The sequence below is a fragment of the Balaenoptera musculus genome, chromosome 2 (genome assembly GCF_009873245.2).
Source record: "Balaenoptera musculus isolate JJ_BM4_2016_0621 chromosome 2, mBalMus1.pri.v3, whole genome shotgun sequence".
NCBI classification, from domain to species: domain Eukaryota; kingdom Metazoa; phylum Chordata; class Mammalia; order Artiodactyla; family Balaenopteridae; genus Balaenoptera; species Balaenoptera musculus.
In genome coordinates, this window is record NC_045786.1 from 162,240,089 (window position 1) to 162,256,999 (window position 16,911).

Consider the following 16,911-nt stretch of genomic DNA (forward strand, 5'->3'; position numbering starts at 1 on the left):
AAGAAGGCAAAATATCTCATTAATTTGTTTAAATTGATTACATGTTGAAATGTTAATGTTCTGATATACTAGGTTAAACAAAATACATTATCAAAATTAGTTTCACCTCTTTCTTTTCACTTTTTTTTTTTAGAAATTTTATTCCTGCTTTTATTTATTTATTTATTTATTTTTGGCTGTGTTGGGTCTTCGTTTCTGTGCAAGGGCTTTCTCTAGTTGCGGCAAGCGGGGGCCACTCTTCATCGTGGTGCGCGGGCCTCTCATTATCACGGCCTCTCTTGTTGCGGAGCACAGGCTCCAGACGCACAGGCTCAGTAATTGTGGCTCACGGGCCTAGTTGCTCCGCGGCATGTGGGATCTTCCCAGACCAGGGCTCGAACCCGTGTCCCCTGCATTGGCAAGCAGATTCTCAACCACTGCGCCACCAGGGAAGCCCCTCTTTTCACTTTTTTAACGTGACTACCAGAAAATGTGAAGTTACATTATGTGACTTGAATTATATTTCTGTTGGTCAATGCTGTCTTGAAGAGTACAAATCTGGAAAATACTATGGAGTCACTTAGAATGACTACTGTATAAATGCTAGTTAATAATTATTTTATAGTATTCCTAAAAAGGCAAGTATTTTTCAAATAATCTGTTGGTCTGTACATTGCCAAGAAAACAAAAAGACAGTCTTAAACACTGGGAGGAGGGAGAGCAGGGGATTAGTAACAAAATTACTAATCAGAAGCAACCTACAGAAGGAAAAAGGCAAATTACTTCCTCTGGAAAGAAATTCAACCCTCAGAGTGTATGGACTAAAGGAGGGGATGGCAGTCAACTGCTTTAAAATCTCTAAGGGGAAGAAACAGTCTTTTCTCCCAGGTCAGTTACTTCATGTGTGTTCGACATTTTGATGTTTGTGCAGTGTTTCTAAGCTACTGATAAATAGCTTACACCTACAAACAAATAACCCATGAAGACGTGAAAACAAATTGTAGAAGGAAACGGCAGAGCATCTCGACCGAGCGGCGCCTTACCCGGGCTGACGACCACCCAGCCGCCCCGCTCCTGCTGCTGCATCCACGCTCTCCAGCCTCGGGCGCCCTTCTCCCCAGCCCTGGGCTCTCCGCTGTCCCAAAAGGGCTCAAAGAATTCTACCTGTTCAGGTTGAAAATAGAGAGGTTAGCCTACCTTGAACAAAACTGCTAAGTCACTGGGCAAAATCAGTGCTGACTGGCATAAGAGGGGCTTATGATTCTTGAAATCTTGCCTGTCATCAGTCGGGAGTAGATACACGATACACAAAAAAGAAAAAACAATTAGTGTGACAGGCAGCCACCAAGAGAGGCCCCCGTGACCCTCCCGGCCTTGAGGTATTCACGCCCTTGAGTGTGGGCCGGGCCAGCGGCTTCTCCTAACGAACAGAATATGGCACAAGGCGATGGGATGACACCTCTGAGGTTAGGTTACAGAAAGACCGGCCAAAGCCACCACGAGGCACCTGCAGCTGGGTGGGAGAGGGACGATTTGCCGGTTCTGACCCTGGTAGGCCAGTCTGACCAGGGACAGTGGCACTGCCAGTTCCCTGAATGCCACTGGGCCCCCTAACTGATACCTGAAGTCATGTTGCTTTCAAGACCTTTTGAGGGGAAGGAGATTCAAAGTCTTTTTTTTTAATAGAATTACAGTTGATTTACAATATTATATTACTAAAGTTTCAACAGGACAGACTGTGAGCTCTTGAGGTCAGGACCACATCTCAATTACAGTAAATTCCCAGCACCTGGCACTGTGCCCAACACACAGGAGGGACTCAATAAATGTTTGCTGGGAGACAGCTGAACATGGCTGGCACCCAGTGAACAAACAGGCCTGCAGGGTAAAGCCTGGCCCCTCCCTCAGTCATCTGGCCACCAGGCCTGCAGCGTGTGGGGGCAGTTTGGCGGCAGCAATTCCCTATGGAACAAACGTGAACACTTCCATGAACAGGAAACTGAACATGTCATCACCTGGCAATCAGGACTTTAAAAGTGAGCCAGTAGGGACTTCCCTGGTGGTGCAGTGGTTAAGACTCCGCGCTCCCAATGCAGGGGCCTGGGTTCAATCCCTGGTCAGGGAACTAGATCTCACATGCCGCAACTAAGAGATTGCATGCCACAACTAAGAAGCCCGTGACCTGCAGCTAAAGGAGCTGGCAAGCTGCAACTAAGGAGACCCGGTGCAACCAAATAAATAAATAAATATTAAAAAAAAAAAAAAGTGAGCCAGCAACCTGTTCAACGAAAGCTTTTGCAAGAAACCTCTTGAAGCAGAACGAGCAGGCTTCAAAGGGCAGGAGCGGCAGGATGCCCCAGCCCGAGCCCCCGCCTGCATCAGGAGAGACACAGGAGGGCCAGGCCCTGTGCTCCGAGCGCGGGCAGCCAGCTCGGCCAGGGGAGCCGGGAGGACTACACTCCCTCTCTACAGGATTCGCTCTTATAAAAGGGATGGCAGAAGCGCAGTCAAGAAAAGAAGGTTTGTTTTTTCTTTAAGTGTGATGAATGGTTATAACCAATTCCATTTATTCCACAGAAACACAGACCGGTAACCCCAGACTCTGCCTGTTTTCTGTTGTACTACTCTGTTTGTGGGAACAATGTCTCTCAGTTACAAAGGTATGGAATGTCATTAAATAAAAGCTTCAAAGTTGTCATACACATGCTTTGAAATTACAGACCTCTTATTCACTGGGTGCCCACCACCTTCAGCTCTGTGCCAACAAGCACTGGTCCCTACCGTGTGCTGGGAACACGTATTAAGTTGAGGTGTGGTCATGCCCTCAAGAGTATTTAAAGCCTCAAGTGCGTGGGCCAGTCCTGGGTGATGCTTCTGTCCTGGGCAGCGCCCCCCAAGCCCATCAGCAACTGCTCCCACCCCAGAGGGTGTCAGCAAAGGGGTGGGGGTGAGGGCAATTCTGATCCTGACCCCCAGCACACACCCCAGGCTCCGCAGAGAGGCTAAGAACCACTTCTGCAGCACAGCAGGTTCTTCAAACAGAAAAACGTGTCTTAAAATAACTGTTATCTGGCTTATTATACTAATAATCAGTTATACCAATACTAACCAATATTCTTTAACCCAATTTTGTCTAGGAAAAAAAAGGTTAAAATAAGGATGATAAAAAGTCTTTACAGGCAGTTCATGAAAGCTCCACAAGATGGAGACCGTAGCCTGTCACGAAAGACCTTTGAAAGTTCACCGTAAATTCAGATGTCCAATCCATCTCCCATCAGACCCTCTTTGCTGAGTAGAAAACTGAGCTTTTTTGAGTGGAAAAAGGGAAAACAAGGTTTTCTTACTTGGATAGTTCTATGGTGAGTTTTTTTTATTGCTTCACATCACAAATATTGGCAATGTTCACTCATCTTCTAAATGACTCTCCCCCCCCAACCCTACCCGCCCCCAGTTAGGATCGGTGTTGACAAAGCACCATCATGAAATTTCACTTGCAACTCCAGCAAAGATTTTAGGTGGTGGAAAGGTTAACCAGGGGAGAGACACGAGACCCAGATTAGAATGCACAGAGGCAGGAGAGAGGACCACAGTTTAAAAGGCATGACAACTGCTTGCCTGGAGGGCGGGGGCAACTAGCATTTAAACACGGGCAGTAAGTAAGGGGAAAAAAAGGAACGTTAAGTGAGTCTTTATATTTGGGGAGGTGGAGGGATCATCTTTCCTCTCTCCATGTTTCACTACTTTCATTATGGAATTTTCCTTGGATTGCCAGAATATTTCTGAGGAACAATCCTCAACAGGGCTGATGTAAAGGAGGATATAAATATTTTAAAAATACAACCACCACCTCCCATTATCCACACACCCCCACGAAAGAGGGAGAGGGGGAGGGAGAGAGATGGAGACGGGGTGGGGGGACTCAAGCAGGACTTGCACCTGTCCTTTGGTAGGCAGGTCTTTCACACTGTCGGGTTTGAAGAAGGTGAAGTCAACCATGGCCTGGAACAGAGAGACGGCCTTCTCGGAGTGACCAGCCTGCCGCAGAAAGTGGCACTGTTGAAGAAAGAGGGCTGCAGGCAGGGAGAGCAAAGGGGAAGAACCCTGGTTAACACCCAAAAAGGGAGAGAACATAACTTCTACAAACATGCAGTTCAACACCCAGAACATCTTTTCCCTGAAATTAGTGACTGTTAATATTTTCAAAGCTGTGAGACATACATGTCCTGATTTTAAAGGACTCAAATAGTATTGCAATCAAAGTACATTCTCATTTTTATGTGAAACTATCACAGAGTACGAATAGTAACAATAAAATAAGGCAAGAGGATGGTCTGAATATTGGTTATCAAATACTCAAAGCTCATTAATATGAGAAAAATTCTAGGAAAAGGATGGTGTCGTAGATTTTTTATCAGAAAGCAAAGATCTGTACTCAACTGATCACTAGATGGCATTATTCACCAGCAATTTTTTCATTGTGTACTCAGTCCGCTGTAAACAAATCAGGGTTCCATGTTTGAAAATTTCAGTTCATTTTAACTGTGGTACAATTCCATCTACTAAATACCATTAAGCTATTTGAGCTCATCACAAAGGATATCAAACACGAGACTCTTTAAGTCAGTGGAGTAAATGCTTATTATTTCTAGAGCAATATATTTCTATCTTTAGAAATTAGTAGCACTGTTCGATAGCAGGGATTTGATCAAATAAACGCCTGCTACATGCCGGACACTGAGCTAGACTCACCATATATTATCTCAGCTGACATGCGCAACAATCAGGTACAGCAGGTATTGTACTATTGCTGCTGAGGGAGAAACTAGAGCTCAAACAGGTTAAGGAACCTATCCAAGGTCACACCAGAACCCATGAAGGGCAAACTCAGGATTCAAGTCAAGAGTGATACTCTCCAGCTCCTGCATAACATGCAGCCTCCCGTGTCTCATTACTGGACAAAATTTGTATTCTAGTTTCCTTCAGGACCTGCTAAAAATGGTAACAGTATAATAATACCAAAAACCTACATCTATCAGTGATTTCCAGCCAGTCAGGGCATCCCACAAACAGTAGTGCCTCAGACCCTATAATGGGTCAGATGAGCAGTGCAGGCATCTCAATAGATAAGGCCACCAACAGCCAAAGCAGTTAAGAGACTTGACTACATTTACCTGATTAATAAGTAGAAAAGTTGGAACTTCTAGTCTGGTGATATTTTCTGAACCCTACTGGCTCTAATGCCCCACCACCAAGAAGTTGGAGGGGGAGAACCTGTTATCAAAAGGAGTCACAATACCTTTTTTAAAAATCAGTTTTATCGATTTAGACATTCCTAAAATAAACCAAAAATAAATCTTCATTTTCAACGTAGCCAAAAGGAAGCACAGCTCCTCCCGCGTAAGAGCATCTGGTCATCATCTCCTTACCAAACATGGCCTCCTCGGTGCCAGGCAGCTCAGGGTGGGACAAGATGCTGCCGTCCTTAACAGCAGACAAAGTACTCAAGCATTTTCCATAAAGACTCTGAATTTTTGATATGGAAAAGGTGCTAAACTGGCTCTGGCAAAATAAAAGGTATTTCTGCCAAAGGGCTGTATTGTTGGGATGTAAAAATATCAGTTTCTGCCACTCTTTGACCAGAGTGGAGGGCTCCCAGAACTCGGTGCAGAGCTGCAGCTTGGCGAGTTTCAGATCCACGCTGCTCGGGTTGCTTTCCACGGCCCGCTCCAGAATGGCCAGCTTCTTCTCCAGAACCAGCCTCAGGGACCGCTTCCGCTTTTCCTGCTCTCCTTCCTCAATGGCGTACAGGCCCGGACTTCTCATGACCTCGTCCTCAACAACAAAAACACCAATTTACAAATGCAAATGGAAGTGGGGGACCCTCAGGATTTCAAGGCTGCTTGTAGAGTGACTTATAAGCCCCAAAGGGTTTCTCACCTCTCAAAATGAATTGTTATTCAGACATGTTTGATCTTGTGTTTAGTTCACCTAATTTACCTATCCACTCTGTCATTTTAAACTTAGATTTTTGTATCAATAACTAGCATGCAATGTCTTGAAAACCTTTTCTGAAGAGCCAGTTTTACCAATAACACAGCCAAATGTAGGACAAATATGATAATTATATAAGTGGTTCAAAAAGATAAGTGGGACGAAGACAAATCCATGTGTTCCAGAAGGGGAGCACATAGCTCTCACTACGTCATTCCATGGGCAGCCCCTCTTTGCAATTCTGTGCACTGCGCGTGTTCTGTCTGTATTTCAGGAACGCCTTCCCCCGCCTGGTTAGCATCTACTGTTCTTTCACGATTCTGTTCAAGTCTCACCATCCCTTGGAAGCCATTTCTTACTCCCTAGTGGCAAGTCACCCCCTCAGTCCATCCCCAAATTAGATGTTATAGCATTTATTACCCCAGATTGCATTTACCCTTCCCCACTGGGTTTTGAGTAAACTCAAGGCAAGGGCTGAATTCTAGTTATCTTTAGAGGCCCGGCACCAGGGTTCCTCCTAGGAGCTCAAAAATCACTGCAGACTAAATCAGTGCCCCAAATTAAGACCGTCATTCTAAGGTAAGAGAACTGGGACAGCGATACTTACCTGAAAAGCAACAAATGCCATCCACAGCTGAACATCCCGAGGATTCTCCCATACCCTCCTGTTAAACTCCTCCACCTTGGCCTTGAGAAGCACGTTCTCTCTGTTGGGCTGTGAATCTGGCTGCTTGGATTCTTGCCCTGAAGGACCCCGGCCTTGTAACCACTGTGTGGTGGCTTCATCATAAATCCCCAGAGGGTTCAACCAGGTTGTAACAGGGGCAACCACGTCCTCTGCACCCTTCACTGGGATAAATGAGATCGACTCCGATGAGGCAGGCTCAGTTTTACTGCTAATGGCAACTCCGTCAACGTTCATTAATCCCACACTCTTCTTTGTAAAGTAGCGCTCGACATGCTTGTGTGACCGCTTCTTTTCTGTGGAAGTCCCCTCCCAAGATATACACTGCTTCTTAGGGTTAATGCCAAGGCAGGAGTCTCCTTTCCTCTTGTATCTTATATTTGAAAAAGAAAACAAGTTACTGAGAGAACATGTGCCCTGGATCCAAATGACTGAAGGCCCAGCAAACCCACTCTTGTTCTGCAAGTTAACTGCATATATTCAAATTCACCTTCCCTTCAAATTGCTTCTGTTTAGAGACGTACGAGGATTAGCTGTTAACTTTTTCTGCCTGTTTGACTTATTCCTCTAACATGACTCTTTGTTTACGTCTCATGAATTTAAGATCATGCCTGTCTTCCAGTTTTTAGTAACTTATATTCTCCTGCAGCTTTGTACAGCACTGTCCCATACATTATGTCATCTGAACATCACAATCATGTGTGACAGGCAAGGCGGAAATCATCTCCTCTTTTACACCATTCCTACATGAGGACGCTGAGACCTCAGGTGACGCTAGGTCATCTGTGTCTCCTAGACCAGTCCCTTTTTCTCAGTACTGCCCTGTGTCCCTACTTAAGATAACAGAGAGGTCTAAGATTCTTTTTTTAATCCTGAAACAAAGTATGTCAAATAAAATTACATCTGGCTATTTTCGACGCTGCAGGAAGAGAGGCTGCGTTCTGAAATGCTTTTATGGATCATGTAGGCGTCCCCAGAGTTAAACACAAGACTACTGAATACGTGCACAAAAGCTAAGGAAAACTGTGCACACTTTTCTGTATGTATGTTATACAAACAACCCAATTAAAAAATGGGCAAAAGATCTGAACAGAAATGTCACAAAAGATATGAACGACCAATAAGCACATAAAAAAGTGGTCAACATCATTAGTCATCACGGAAAAGCAATTAAAACCGCAGTGAGATACAGCACAGGCCCACCAGACAGCTACAATTAAAAGGACTGGCAATACCAAATGCTGGCAAATGATCCGTGGAGTAACCGGAACTCTCATATGCTGTTGGTGGGAATGTAAACTGGTACAATCACTTTGGGAAAAGGTCTGGCAGTTTCTTAAAAGAACTAAACACAAACCTTACCCTATGACCTAGCAATTCTATTCCTAGGTATTTACCCAAGAAAAAGGAAACCACATGTCTACACAAAGAGCTGTGCACAAATGTTCTCAGCAGCTTTATTCATAACAGCCAAATACTGGAAAAAGTCCAGGTGTCCATCAATAGAAGAATGGATAAACAAATGGTGGTATGGCCATTGATGGAATACTCCCACCAGGAAAGAGGAACAAACTACCGATAAATGCCACAGCATGGATGAAACTCAAAAACATTATGCTGAGTGCAAGGAGCCAGACACAATGGAGCACATACTATATGATTCCATTTATATGAAATTCTAGAATAGACCATACTAATTGATGGTGGAAAAAAATTAGAATGGTAATCTTCTCTAGGGAGGTGGGGTGTGGACTGAGTGGAAAGGAGCCTGGGGAAACTTCTTGGGGTCATAGTAATGTCCTCTATTTTCATAGATGTCTGGGTTACACAGGTATACGCATTTGTCAAAACTCAGCAGATAAAGATGTGGATTATTACACTATAAGTAAATTTTAAATCAAAAGAAAAAAATAAGCAAATCTTGAACTCTAGCTAATGATATGCACATTGAAGTATTTAGGGGGCAGCATACTGATTTCTGCAATTTACTTTGAAACGCATCCAAAAATTAAGATGGGTGGGTAGATAGCCGAATGGACACGTATGTGACAAGGCAAGCACAGAAACATTAATGGTAGAACGTAGGGCATGGTTATGTGAGTGTTCACTGTAAAATTCTTTCGACTTTGGCTGTATTTCTTAATTTTTTCACAATAAAATGCTGTGGAGAGAAAAAAGCAAGAGAGAGGTGCTGCCATCTTCTGTCAACGCCCAAAGAGCTTCTCTCCCACCTCATCCTGGTCCAGCTCCATCACCTCCTTTCCTTCCTCACTGTCAACAGAGACCTGAGAAGCTCTCTGCTTGCCTGTGCCTCCCTCACTGCTCCAGCATGGTGAATTCCACTTTGGGGGAATAGTTTCTCTCACACACACAAGTTTTCTCTCAAACCCTTTCTCTTTATCCTCTCTCCCAGTTCCTCCTGGATTACCTCTGGATAATCTCTCTCCTTTCCATTTATGAGTCAAACAACTTTAGCAAAGGGGTGATGAGATAAAATAGGCTAAAATAGCTCTATATACGCCTTTCATCCCCTAAGAAACAAATTTTAAGTTAAAAACTAGTTTTGTTTTCCTTAATTACTATTTTCTTTTATTTTCACTAAAAAGGAACAATATTTTAGATATTCAATCTCTTAAAAAATGTTTTCTGACTTTAAAACTGCATTTTGTAAAACTGATTTTAATAGCTTCCTTTTGTAACAAATTTGATGAAAATGATAAAGGAGAAAAAAATGCTACTGGCCTACATTATTAAGTATCAGCTTTCAGATAATGTGCATATGCATATATTCATATATATACACACACACACACATCCTTTTTTAAAATAGCTGATATATAGCTTCAGGCTTTCCTCCCTACTTTTAAGCATTTCCCCATACCATTAGTTTTAGAAAATACAATTTTTATTGGCTCCAAACTGGTTCATTGGAAGAGTGTGTCATAATTTATTTAACCATTTCCCTACTGTTGGATATTTAGGTTCTATATAATTTATCACTTATCACAGAACCTTAATAATTGGACAGGGCCTAGGATTAATGCAATAGTTCCCCAAATAAAGGCACTTTTACTATAAAATCCTTACCAAATAATCAGCTAGTCTTCACCTGAATAATTCCAGAAGTAGGGACCCCCACTTTGTTTGGAGGTTCAGTGAATGATATCACATGTATTTAATTTAAATAAATTCAGATATAGGCACTAAGTCACCTCCCCAAAAAAAAGAGAGAGAGAGAAAGAAAGAAAGAGTGAAAGAAATGAAAAGAAAAGAAAGAGGGAAAGGGTTTGGGAAGAGAATATGTTTAAATCAAACACCCAGTTCTGCCCTGAATCCACTCAGTGGGTCTGAGCCCCAGAGTAAGCTGGGCTGGGCAATATGAATTTGCCTTTCCTTTGCCGAATTCAATTCACACATGCCTTCTCAGTGTCTGACTGCCTAGGTCCAAATTCCAGCTCCATCATTTACTAACTGGGTGACCATGATCAAGTTTTAAAAAACAAACAAACAAACTGTGCCTCAGTTTCCCTGTCTGTAAAACAGGGATAATAACAGTACCTTATGTCAGAGAATTGCTAGGATGATCAAAAAAGTTTACATATGTAAAGTCCTGGGACTTCTCTGGTGGCGCAGTGGTTAAGAATCTGCCTGCCAATGCAGGGGACATGGGTTCAATTCCTGGTCAGGGAATTAGATCCCACATGCTGCGGAGCAACTAAGCCTGTGTGCCACAACTACTGAGCCTGTGCTCTAGAGCACGCAAACCACAACCACTGAGCCCACGCACCGCAACTGCTGAAGCCCACACGCCTAGAGCCCGTGCTCTGCAACAAGAGAAGCCACCACAATGAGAAGACTGCGCACCGCAACGAAGAGTAGCCCCCGCTCGCTGCAACTAGAGAAAGCCCACGCGCAGCAACGAAGACCCAATGCAACCAAAAATAAATAAATAGAAAAAAAATTAAATTATATATGTAAAGTCTTTAGCCATACAGTAAGGACTAGATAAATTTAAAATTATTATTATTATTTCATACAACTTGGCTCCTAAACTTAAGCCAATTATTTCATCTGGTATATAGCCAAAGAAACAATCTCTTCCAAAAATGGAGAAAAAACTAGCTGAACTTCACTGACAGATAGTATATTAGTCCTACGGAATTTTCCAAAGGTAATTCTGACCTGTTATACACTAACTTTAGAACCTGACCCTTGCTTACCACAATGCTACAAAACACACCACATCATCGCTGGGATGTTCACACTCTTAGATTGCTTTTATGCTGAGCCAAACTTCCACTCACTGGTCGTGGTTTGCTTCCCAAGTTACACAGAACATTGCCAACCCACCTTCCAGAAGACAGTCCAACAAAGCCTACAAAACGACGACCATATCCCTGACAGAGGCCAAACACCCACAGGCCCTCACCTCATCCTCACACGACTGCCTTAGCCAAGTGTCTGCTCACCTTCCTCTCAATGCTCTTGGTTTGTCAGTATCCCTCTTAAAAAGTGTGAAAATTCAGTACCTGACACAGTATTCCCATCGTCCCCTGAGCAGCTCAGAGTGCCATGGGACCAACACCTTCTCAGACCTGGACACTAACAGTTGTACAGCTATTAATCTGGGCAAGACTTGCCTCACTCAAGTTTTAGTAATTTACTAGGAAATCACACCAATGCCCTAAGCCCTTTGTAGTAGTCTCTTTGCAGTTTAGATTAATAAAGTTATCTTTAATTACTCTTCCTGAGCTCTGGGCCATTCATTAGCAGAGGCTCAAGAGCCACTCTCTGTTCATATTTTTTCCTTTTTTCAATCTATTACTAAATAATAACTCTTTCTATTTGCACACCAATTTCTAATTTCATAGCAAATATTTTTGATATTTGAGTGTAAGGCACAGCAGGCGTTACAATTCACAATTTACAACTGAAGAAATGGAGGCTCAGAAAGGTTAAGAGACTTGCCTGGGATTACATTACTAGTCAACAGCAAAGTCAGAATGAGAACCAGAGTCTTCTGTTTCCCAACCTAGAAAATGCCCTACCACCCAAACTGTCTCCTCTTTTTGTGGACAGTGGAAGAACATTTGAAGTCAGAGAAATACAGGTTTAAACCCCAACTATCCTGCTTCCTGGTTGTATGACCTTGAGAAGGTACTTCATCTCTGAGATTCCTTTCCTCGTTGGTAAAATCAGAGTGCCCCCTCCTCATGGGGCAGCTGTGAGGGTCAGACAGGCTAGCATCAGTGAGAGAACACGCACAGGATCATGCTACATACTTCATGCCAAGCCAGCATTTCCTGTGTATCCCCACATCTGCGGCATGAAAAACCACACAGGAATTTAGGGAGCATTAAAATCATTCTAAAAATACACAAATACACTTTAAATATGATAGTCATTTACTCCCTGCCATGAGGTTTTAGTAGACAGTATGGAGATACAAATATGCACCAAAAAATAACTGATATAAACTCATCATAGAGGAAATTTTAGTTGGAGTTGCTTATGTGGTGAGTTACAGTGTCACAATGAATGACAACATGACTAAAATGTGGAGGTGCAGCAAAGTAATGGGAACTAAAATTTACTTTAAAAAGTAATTAGCCCATGAAGAATGATAATGATCTTCAAGGCCTCCTCTTGGCTGTATATTCCATGATTCTCTACCTTCAGTTTTCATCACCTATAAGCTGTTTGGGAATAGAGACCGTGTATTACTGTTCTTACAAAGTACTAAGTGTCTAAAGAGTTTATTGAGGATTCAAATATTTTTGATTGACAGATTAGAGGAGAAAAGTTTAAACTCATTACTGAAGCAAATACCATCACCTATTTTTACGATTATCTGGTGACGTATATATGCTGGAAACAGTTTGAAAAAGTCATTACCATGTAATGTCATTTTTTAAAATGGCATGTGTGCGTTGCAGGGGGTGGATAAATAGAAGGCTTTTGTAACTTTTAAGAACGGCATATAGATTAGACCAAATGGTTTACGGATAGTCACAATTATTTCAAGGTATTTTTCAGTTCATTCATTCTACAAATATTCATTGAACACCTACTATGCCACACACTATGCCAAGCACCATGGCTAAATAAGATTAATCTGACCTGGGTCCTGATCTCAAGGTTTAAAATTTTATTTTAGAATGTGAGATTACTCACCTTCTATTGTTTATGCCTACACAACTTAACAGTGGATAAAAGTCAACAGAGTCGATGGGGGGGTGGGGAGGCAAAGAGACACAGACAGTGCTGAGTGAGCACAGAGGAGAAGGAAGTTCCCTCCCACCAGGGAAAACCAGGGAGAGCTATCACGATGGATACCTTGCTACATCTCCTCGGTAAAGAGACTTATACTCCCAGTTTGCAGGATCCGGCTTCTTATCTGTTCTGAAGGTTTCTCCCGTCAGAGCCTGAATGTCCTCAAGCCAAACAAAGTGACGTCCAATATCAGCAGTGGCATTATTTTCTTGACTGTGGGACAAAGGAAGGTGAACAAGAAAAGGGAAGAGGCACTTAGAAATCTCCCAGTTACATATTTCACGTTTCAGAAATGTGAAAGTTACACATTTCAAACTCCATACAGCATCAAGCACACCTAAGTACATAAAATGTGCACATGCCAAAAAAAATGGGAAGAGCACTCCTACTCTGCAGAAAGTTTTAAAATACAGAGCAAAAACTGTCAACACTAAGTGACCCTTTACCAAGAAATGAAGTCAACTTATCCCAGAAATACACGTGAAGGATATAGGTGTTTTTTAAAAAAATAATTCATTTAAATGATTATAACTTGATTTTCAAGTATATTTGTAAACAAGGCTTTTTCTAAAAAAAAAAAAAAGAGAGAAAGAAAGATAAGGCTGCCCTAACTTTGCCTAACTTACTTGAAAGTGCTCAGATAATTTATTCCAACTAAAAATTTAACAACAACAGCAACAAAGCCACAGTTCTGAATGCTTCAGTCTTGCGTGTTACTTAGGCATGGTCTAAGTCTCGTTTTTATAGTCTGGGCTCTGTGTAGGGTGTTTTGCCTGTACGTCTGGACCTCTATCTAAAGGGCAGAGAGTCCACTATAAGACAAGACCCTTATTTATCCCTTTGAACCAATTTGTGACTTAGCAGACTTCCAGATACAAATGGAACCAGTTCCCTAGGAGTCAAAGAAGAGGGAGGTTTTTTTCTGGCACCTAACATCTTTCTTCCTCTAAAGAAAATCAGTTCATAATGCTGCTGACACAAGAAGGTGCCAAAGTAGTCAAAACAGCCATTAAGTGTTGTTCCATCTTTGCTTTTTGGCTCTGCCCAGATAGAAATAAAGATTCTAAAGGCTTCTAAATCACTCTTGGCTGGCAACACAAGGGAATGGTATTTCAGGGACACAAAGTAGCTACTCAATAAGTATTTGTTGAATGATGCATCTCGGGTTAAAATACGTGGTGATTTTTAACACATTCCCCTCCAGAACAACTGTGGAGGGTTTTCTGATGACAAAAGCTGAAAGGGGCAGCAAAGGGAGAGAAAGAGACTGATGCATTCCAGAAAGAAATGGAAAGCCAGTGTGGAGAGGGGGCGGGAAGGGCCAGGCTGCAGACCACCCCTGGGGAGCAACAAGCCCTCATTCCTCCCCTACTGGGTACTGCGGTCAGGAAGCAGGTTGTGGTCTAGGCTGTGTACGAGGAAGGATGCGCCTCCCCCTGAAGGTGAAGAAGAGCTCATCCTAGGAGACAAAGGTCAATTATAAGCTGTGACCTCTGGGGAAGCTGTCCCTCGATCACCCTGAAATAGAGTCCCATATGGTATGCAACCCACCCCTCCCTCCAGGCTGCTTTCCTGACAGCACGGAAACACTCTCCCAACTCAGTAATATCTTACTCCCTGTCTGTACAGAAACAAACGATTCTTCCAGGTCACTGTCCCAGGAACAGACTGCAGAAGTGAGTAGTAAGAAAGTAAAAGACAAAGACAAGAACAATCCACTCTGATCTTAATGGGGATATTCTACAAAATATCAACAGACTTAAAAATGCTGTTTGGATCATAAAACTATCAAGAGGCTGTAACGATCACCTCTGATGTGGTTAAGCACAGGCCGAAAATAACTATCTTTCAAGTTCTTATGGTCATTCCTGTACAATTCCAGGAAATCCTTTAAAACTCATTTTCCTCAGCCATAAAAAAGATAGTTAAAGATGAGTCTTCAGAACACACAGCAATTCATGTATTTTGCTTTGAAGATGTACTAAAAAAGCAACAATATCAATGGTACATTCATCCATTCATTCATGTAACAAAAACGTACTTGAGCATTTACTCCACATCAGGCCCAGTGCCAACCGCTGGGGGGACTCAAAGGCAAGCAAGGTGGGGTGGTTCCCGCCCACAGAAATCCAGCCAAGTTCGAAACCTTGTTGCTAGACTCCTTTATTCCTTCCTCCTCTAGGGTTACAGGGATAGCACCTGAGACACAGAGAAGGCTAAATAAATCTGGGTCCTCTGAGCCACTGAGGACTGCGGCATTCTCCAACACTGATCTGCTGACAGAAGGGTCCCGGAAGACTACGGTGTCTGCCTCTCTGGAGACTACGGGCCGGATTCCAGACTCACTCCGACCAGAGCTCTCACTGACATCAACGGGACTTCTAAGCACACCACAAGAGCAAATAATCCCTGAAGAGTCGCAGAAGTCTTAACAGCACTAAATTTTTTCAAGTATGCCTTGGACAGGACTTAAATTTTCTCTCTTCTAGACCACATGAACAAAGAAAAGAAAAAAGTTAAATGAGGAATAATAATTCAAGTAGTTTTACCACATAACCACCTGTCTCACGCATGGGAAAAGTACCTCCCTATGTAAGAGGAAGTTAGATTAACCAGAGAGGAAAAGCACCTGCTCTGGGGTCAACCTGTAGAACACCTGGGACACTATGCTCAGCGTAGACAGCAGAGCGAAACACGGGGAGAAAAAAGGCCCCCAAGGAAAGGAAATACTGTGGTCATGAGCCATTCTATACCTTTAACGCAGTGGTTCTAAACAAATGTGAAATAAGGACAAAAGCAATGATTATTTTTGAGTGCTATATTAACCTTAACCTGTGTGTGTGTGTGTGTTATGCACACAGGGGTTCTGATGTGAGTGACTGAAAGGAAGACATCAAGAAAGAGAAAGAAGACATTTTTCTTACTCTTTACAGAAGCGTGTAAAGCTAAGTAGTGAACTGGTTCACATGCCCACTGTAAGGCACATCTGCCATCTTTCAGAAATCCTGTAGACTTCCTGTCTGAATCAGATTTTGACACAATCATTACTGTGTCTAAATAATAGTTCTCAAATAAAATCATGGCCCTATTTTTTTTTTTAATGAAAGTTTTCTTTTCTTATGTTGACCTAATGATAGAGCTCTTTTTGTTTTTCTCCCACTTTACTGAGGTATTTATCGACTCCATTTTGATTGAGTGGCTAAATAGTCATTCAGATGTCTAACTTGTGGCAATGATCAAGGGAGAAAAATTCAAGATTTGAAAAATCATAGGTATTTGAGAATAGAAAACCTACTTTGGTTTCTCTGATTCCTTTTTACTGTCTCTGATGCTTCTGGAAGATCTGTCCTTTTCAGAATCAGTATATGACTCAGATCCACTGCTACTTGACTGCCCACGTTTTCTCTTGGTTTTCTTGTGGTGCTGATGCTTCCTTTTCTTCTTTTTCTCTTTCTTCTTTTTTCTGCTTGTTTGTTTGGGCTTTCTGTTAGTGTCACTTTCATCTAAAGGCTCTGAATTCAGAGGACTCCTGTTTGGGAAAATCAACATTAGAATTATTTCAAAAGAGAATTAGGGAAATAATATGTAAGTAAATATGCAAATAAACAAATATGCAAAAGGAAATTCTATAAATGCCCACACAGACTTACTATATGCCCATACATTATACAGTACCTTCCTGGATTGCAACTCACCTTAAAGATTTAAGAGTTGGACCTAAAATAACATCAGCTGAAGAAATTCTAATCTTTCTAAGATTTCTAAGCTTGTAAACCTATATTTTCATAGCTATATATTTTTAAATTAATCTACCAGTTATTTTATCAAATACAGTATTTTTTAATGCTATAAAAGGTTTATTTTCAGTCTTACATATTATGCCAGCATATCCTTAATGCCAAAAAAAAAAAAAAGGTTTAACTCTGGTCCTTGTTTTTTAAAGTTATAACGAGATCTTCCTTATTACTCCCTCTCATGCATCA

General features: G+C 42.1%; 1 protein-coding gene across 2 annotated transcripts in view; it reads right to left on the reverse strand.

Annotated features, from left to right (window-relative positions):
- Nucleotides 1–16,911, reverse strand: part of NRDE2 (NRDE-2, necessary for RNA interference, domain containing) — a 46,848-nt gene that overhangs the window by 15,703 nt on the left and 14,234 nt on the right. For both annotated transcript variants that reach the window (XR_005018580.1, XM_036841451.1), the window contains exons 3-8: nucleotides 16,224–16,457; nucleotides 12,992–13,141; nucleotides 6,578–7,028; nucleotides 5,406–5,811; nucleotides 3,916–4,049; nucleotides 1,023–1,143 (exon numbers count right to left, since the gene is read on the reverse strand). Coding sequence is in view for 1 of the 2 variants with exons in the window: in XM_036841451.1 (XP_036697346.1) it covers nucleotides 1,023–1,143; nucleotides 3,916–4,049; nucleotides 5,406–5,811; nucleotides 6,578–7,028; nucleotides 12,992–13,141; nucleotides 16,224–16,457 (1,496 nt within the window). In the remaining variant the exon portion in view is untranslated. The remainder of the gene's footprint in view (nucleotides 1–1,022; nucleotides 1,144–3,915; nucleotides 4,050–5,405; nucleotides 5,812–6,577; nucleotides 7,029–12,991; nucleotides 13,142–16,223; nucleotides 16,458–16,911) is intronic.